This window comes from Bidens hawaiensis, unplaced genomic scaffold (assembly GCF_021521415.1).
Source record: "Bidens hawaiensis isolate Kalapana, Puna unplaced genomic scaffold, B.hawaiensis_p1.1 tig00008479_1, whole genome shotgun sequence".
Lineage (NCBI taxonomy): Eukaryota > Viridiplantae > Streptophyta > Magnoliopsida > Asterales > Asteraceae > Bidens > Bidens hawaiensis.
Genome location: NW_027491602.1, coordinates 628,849 through 635,064, shown reverse-complemented (window position 1 = coordinate 635,064; position 6,216 = coordinate 628,849). Strand labels below are relative to the sequence as shown.

Here is a 6,216-nt window from a genome sequence, read left to right as displayed (position 1 = left end):
TATTTTGGCTGTATGCTCGAGCAAGGGAGGTACATTAAATTTGAAATTAAATGACAACTGTCGTGCACTAGACGACAAAAGGAGGTACTGTACAACCCAAACGTTGTGTATAAAAGGGGGAACTTAGAAATTTCATACCTAAACGAAAACACTTTTGCTCGTGTTATCTCCCTCTTGCTCGTTGCTTTAATACTTGCTTAACTTTACTTCGATTTCAGCTATTAGCTCTGTTTCGACTTCGGTAAGACATCGTTAATCAATAATCGTCGCCCCGATTTCGAAATTAGGGTTTCTAATTGAACTTATTGACTAACTGTTTACTTGTTCTGATAGGTACGTATTTACTACGGAACATGTTAATTGAAGCTGCCATTAATCATCTATCTCTCCTCGAATATCTGTTTTGCTACCTTTTGTACTGACAATTTTTTTTGTTTTTGCAGAACTAATGGCCCTAAAATTTGAAAAGAGGCACAATATGTGCGCTCAGTTAGAACTTGACGATGAAAACATGGAGTTGGAAGTGATGATAAATTTTCTACTCAAATGCACCAAAACAGGGGGAGAAAAACAGGGGGAGAAAACTGATGGTGCAGAAGGATTGAAAGTGATTGGTGAGTTATATGAGAGCTCTGAAGAGAAGGAAGTAGAGGTTGAACCATCAAATGCCCTGAACATGTTAAATCAAGCATATGATGATGGAGAATCGGAGGATGAGGGGGAGGATAAAGAAGAAGAAGAAACTGAAGAAGAACGATAAAGGCAAGGGGGTTGCAATTACTGAAGATGATCTACATCCCCTGCCTCAGCATCCAGTTCAATCTGAAGATATATTGTTTAAAGAAAATGTAGTTGATCCAGACGTAGCTGAAGCTGAGTCAGTGAAAACTGCAATAAACCTCACGAATGAAGAGCTAGAGGCATTAGAGAAAGAAGAGGAGGAGGAAATTCCTCAGGAGGTTATAGAAGCCTTAATAAACATGAAAGAAAAAGAAGAGGCTGATGAAAGAAGATTAAAAGAAGCAGATGATGCTCTACATCAGCATCCTTCTCCTCTTCTGCATCCTTAGCCTCATCATCCTCACCAAACTCAGCCAGGCTCTTCTTCCAAGAATCTACGTCCCAAGTTTTCCTGTCAAAGGCAGGATCCTCAGACTCTTTAGCCATCTTGATCCTGGCTTGCAGGATCGCCTCTCCAGCCCACAGTTTAGCCTGTTCAATAGCTTCCAAAATCCTCTTGTGAGCCTTGAGTTTGTACACTCCAAGCTCATCTTCCAGGTTCTTCTTATCTTTTTTGAGCTCCTCTATGAGGATGTCCTTTGAGGATATGGTGGATTCTGCTTCTTTTAAATCCCGCTTATGCTGTTGCTGAAATTGCTCCTGATTGACCCTCAAGCTGGCAAAGGCGTATGATAGAGAAGATAAAGATTAGCTTCGAGATTAAGGATCCTTATTCAACCTGAAATTAGCACATACTAACCTCAGTGACTTGGTCTAAGATCTTCTTCTCGGTCAAATTCAAATCACACGCAACATCGAAGGATCTCTTCCTTTTTCCTGAGAGTCGGGTGTGAGTAGAGATGGATTTTGGTGCAGTCAGAGCAAGAGTCTTGGAAGTCTTCTTCTCCCCAGAACGGGAAGAAAGAATGTTGTCAACATCATCAAGCTTGAACATCAAGCGGCGCTAAGGATGCTGAGGTTGGAGCTGGTGATGACGCCGAAGGGAAGTAGTAGGTTTGCGTGGGCAATGATGGATGATAGAGACTAGGCCAGAGCCCACGTTTTTAGGTTTTTGATGGTTTGGGTATTTGGATTGGCAGTAGGTTTTCATTTTGGTGAACTAGTCTGTAATGATTGAAGGATCCTTGATCCTTAGGATAACTTATGGAATGGCAAAGGTGGAAGGATCCTCTGTTTGGGGGATGAAGCCTTTGTCATTCCTCTTTCCTTTTATGCATGAACCGATGAAAAACTCTGACAATGTTTAATCAGGATGGATGGTCCGCTGGTGATGTCCGGATTAAACCTTTTTGGAATCATTAAGTGATAATATAAGTCTTCTATATCTGATCTTGCTTATGAACCTTGTTTAAGGATCCTTGATCCTCTATGTGCATTCCATCTGATATTAAACCTGAAATGAGGATATTCGATCCTGAAATAAGTAGCAAACCATTTAGTTAGTTGGATATAGGTCCAATAATGCTGGGGCAAGCCCAAAGTAAACTTGGCGACAAGGCCATAATGATCATGGGGACAAGCCCAAAAAGAACATGGCGACAAGGCCAAAGTTATCGTGGGGACTATCCCAATTCTCAGGATAACATGAAAATGTTATAAAATTCGGCGACTAGCCTACCGTTGGCGTTGGCCTTAACTTTAGATAAGGTGACAACCTTATTAACCATAGGTATGGTATATCTACCATAAACTTAAGGATCCTCGATATGACCAACAGCAATGAAATTGTCAGCCACTAAGCGTGTACTGGTCCCACTGCCTTGAATCATCCTTGGATAAACGTGCGCTACAGGCAATACTTAAGATAAGGTGAACACCTTATAAACCTGGGGATAAACCCAAAGAAAGCATGGTGAGAAGGCCAAATGAGACAGCATAAAGGGGTAGCTAATCCCTAAGTCCTTCACAAAATTTCTTCTTATTCAAATCTGCAAAACTAAATCTTGATACAAGAGAGTATTAAATAGACCCATCATTTCAATTAGTCCAAACGAAAGAAATAAAAGAAATAAAAACAAAGTGTTACCAACACCAGGATCCTTGACTAACTAAGGATCCTCAATCCTGATTAACAAAAATACTTCTTGAAATGATAGCATTCCATGCTCTTGGAAGTGGAACTCCTTCCATAGTCAGCAAACGATATGCCCCATTTCCTGCTTATTGTTGAATTTGATAAGGACCTTCCCATTTAGGTGCCAACTTTCCATCCGCCGGATTGGTGGTATTCTGGAAAGCTCTCCTTAATACTAAGTCTCCTTCTTCAAACCTTCTTATCCAGATATTCTTGTTATATATTTTCTCCATTCTTTGTTGATAAGCAGCCATCCTGAATCTTGCTTGATCTCTGACTTCCTCAACAGTATCCAGGACTTAGAGAAAGTCTTAAGCATTTGCTTCAGGATCACAGATACTTGTTTTGGCTGTAGGAAATACCATTTCTGTGGGGATCACCGCTTCATTTCCAAAAAGTATTGAAAACAGAGTTGGTCTCGTAGAATTCTTTGGAGTGGTTCGGTCAGCCCATAGCACATAAGGAAGCTCTTTAGCCCATTTTCCCTTCTTGGATCCTAACTTCTTCTTGAGGTTGTTGATGATTATTTTGTTGCTGGACTCCGCTTGCCCATTCGCTTTAGGATGCACTGGAGTTGATGTGATCATCTTTATTCCCCAACTGTTACAAAAGTTAGTAATTCTACTCCCAATAAACTGGGATCCATTATCACAAATAATTTAGGAAGGAATTCCAAATCTAGTAATAATATTCCTTTTAATAAAGGATATCACTTCTTTTTCTCTAACTTGGGGAAATGCCTCAGCCTCAATCCAATTGGAGAAGTAGTCAGTCATGGCAAGCATGAACACTTTTCCTCCAGGAGCTTTAGGGAGTTTTCCTACAATATCCATTCCCCATTTCATAAAGGGCCATGGAGAAGTGATGGGATGCATAGGCTCTGCTGGTTGGTGAAGGATATTGCTATGTCGTTGACAAGCATCACATTTCCTCTAGTATTCCATAACATCCTTCTTCATCGTAGGCCAAAAGTATCCTGTTCTGAGGATCCTGGAGAACAATGACCTGCCCCCAGTATGATTTCCAAAATCTCCTTCATGAAAGTCTTTAAGGATTTCTTGAGCTTTCGATTCCTCAATGCATCTAAGGCATGGTCCTGCAAGATATTTCTTGTATAATACATCATGTAAGATAATAAATTAGGATACCTTAGCTTTGAAAGCTATGGGGTTTTCTTGCTTTGTGATTTCTCCATCCTGGATAAACTTCTTTAATGGAAGGATCTAGGTCTCACAAGCAGTTGAAGGATCCTCAGGTGTTCTTTCATCAACGTCCATTGATTCACACTCCTCAATTGCTGGAGAGAGAATGTGAATGATTGGGATCTTAATATCCTTAGGGATTTTAGGAGTCGAGGCTAAGTTTGCCAACGCATCAGCAATTGCATTCTCTTCTCATGGTACCTGCAATATATCAAAAGCTTCGAAGGATCCTGCAAGATCCCTTACCATCTCAAAATATTTGATTAGTTTTTCACCTTTAACTGTATATAAACCATTAAAGTGATTAGCAAGTAGTAAAGAATCTACATAGGTTTGTAGATACCTGATGCCCATTCCTTTGGCTCTTTGCATACCTGCAATGAGTGCTTCGTATTCTGCCTCATTGTTTGTAGCTTGAAATTCACAAGCTATGGAGTGGGGTATAATGTCCCCCTGTGGCGATTTTAGTAGAATCCCTAATCCGGTTCCTTTCACATTGGAAGCCCCATCTTTGAACGGGATCCAAGGATCCTTAGTTTCTTCTAGCTGCTGGATCTCCTGGCTAACTTGTTCTTCTAGTTCACTACTAAAATCAGCCACAAAATCTGCTAGCGCCTGTGATTTTATTGCATTCCTGGGCTCGTACTAAATGTCAAATGCACTCAGCTTGACTGCCCACTTAGCCATTCTACCTGACATCTCAGGTTTTCTGAGGACATTCTTAATAGGATAATTAACGCAAGTATAAGCTTTTCTAAGTGAGAATACCTGGATTCAGCATCAATGAGACTTTTACTTACGTAATAGACAGGATGCTGATTACCTTCATGATCCTTTACCAGAACTGCGCTGATGGCATTCGAGGATACTGCCAGGTAGAGAATCAATGGTTCTCTTTCTAGGGGTTTCATCAAAGAAGGTGCTGAAGATAAGTAATTCTTAACGGACTGAAGCGCTAATTCATGCTTTTCAGTCCACTCAAATTTCTTATTCTTCCTAAGGATGCCATAAAAATCCTTGCACTTCTCCGATGATTTGGAGATAAACCTGTTCAAGGCAGCAATCCTTCCGGTCAATTTCAATACTTCCTTCACGTTCGTTGGGGACTTGAGATTATTAATTGCCTGGACCTGCTCCGGGCTGGCTTCTATTCCTCTCTTCATAACTAAATAACCCAGGAATTTCCCTGATGTTACCACGAAAACACCCTTGGATGGGTTCAAGTTCATGTTTTCGAGATCCTTAAGGTGATCCTAAGCTCTCTTGGACTTTACCACCATATCATCGATATATACCTCCATAGTGTCACCAATCTGTCCTTTAAACATCATGTTGACAAGTCGTTGATAGGTCGCACCTAATTTTTAAAACCAAACGGCATGGCAATATAGCAATATATACTAGTATGGGTTATAAACTCTGTATCCTCTTAGTCAAATGGTTCCATTTGGATTTGTTGAAATCCAGATGAAGCATCCATAGAGGTTAGCATTTCATGCGTTGCTGTAGCATCCATCATGGAGTCAATGTGTGGTAGGGGGAAAGGATCCTTAGGGCATGCCTTATTTAGGTCAGTAAAGTCGACACACACCCTCCACTTTCCATTTTTTTTTGTACCACCACAACATTGGCTAGCCATTTAGGAAACTTTACCTCTCTAATCATACCTGCCTTTAATAGCTTTTCCACTTCTTCCTGGATTATGGCGTTCCTTTCAGGAGCAATTTTCTCCTCTTTTGATGGATAGGCCTGAAAGAAGGGTCAATTCCAAGTTTATGAGTAATTGCAGACTTGGATATACCTTTCATTGTCCTCATGTCTCCATGCGAACATAGATTTTCTTCTTGTAAGGAAGGATATCAACTCCTTCTCCATTGGTTCCTGAATCTCCAAGCCTATCAATACTTTCATGTCAGGTTCCTCAGGACTTAAGGATACTTCTTTTGATTCCTGCTCCCTGGTTTCCATGACATCTCTTGGGATCTTCTTTAATTGATATGCCTCCGTTGTTTTCTTGGTTGACTTCATGAATGAGGTGTAGCAATCCTTAGCATCCTGCTAATAACTCTCGATCTTAGCTATCCCCCAAGGAGTTGGTAGCTTGACACATTGGTGGTAAGTGGATGGGACTGCTTTCATCTCGTGAATCCAAGGCCTGCCAAGGATAACATTGCAACAAGACAAAGTATCTATAACACA

The 6,216-nt window shown here is 40.7% G+C and overlaps 1 protein-coding gene across 1 annotated transcript; it reads right to left on the bottom strand.

Annotated features, from left to right (window-relative positions):
- Window positions 1-3,126: 3,126 nt before the first annotated feature.
- LOC143529107 (uncharacterized) lies at window positions 3,127-5,246 on the bottom strand. Its single transcript, XM_077024975.1, has 6 exons — window positions 4,786-5,246; window positions 4,392-4,651; window positions 4,219-4,298; window positions 3,821-3,911; window positions 3,544-3,635; window positions 3,127-3,450 (listed from the first exon to the last, which is right to left on the bottom strand). The coding sequence occupies exons 1-6, from the start codon at window positions 5,244-5,246 to the stop codon at window positions 3,127-3,129; spliced, it is 1,308 nt and encodes a 435-aa protein (XP_076881090.1).
- Between the last annotated feature and the right edge of the window lie 970 nt (window positions 5,247-6,216).

Coding starts and splice junctions, on each gene's coding strand:
- LOC143529107 (XM_077024975.1), bottom strand. CDS start 5,246: ATGAACTTGAACCCATCCAAGGGTGTTTTCGTGGTAACATCAGGGAAA. Junction 4,299..4,391: donor ATACGAAGCACTCATTGCAG/GTATGCAAAGAG, acceptor GTTTATATACAG/TTAAAGGTGAAAAACTAATC. Junction 3,912..4,218: donor AAGCTTTTGATATATTGCAG/GTACCATGAGAA, acceptor AATATCTTGCAG/GACCATGCCTTAGATGCATT.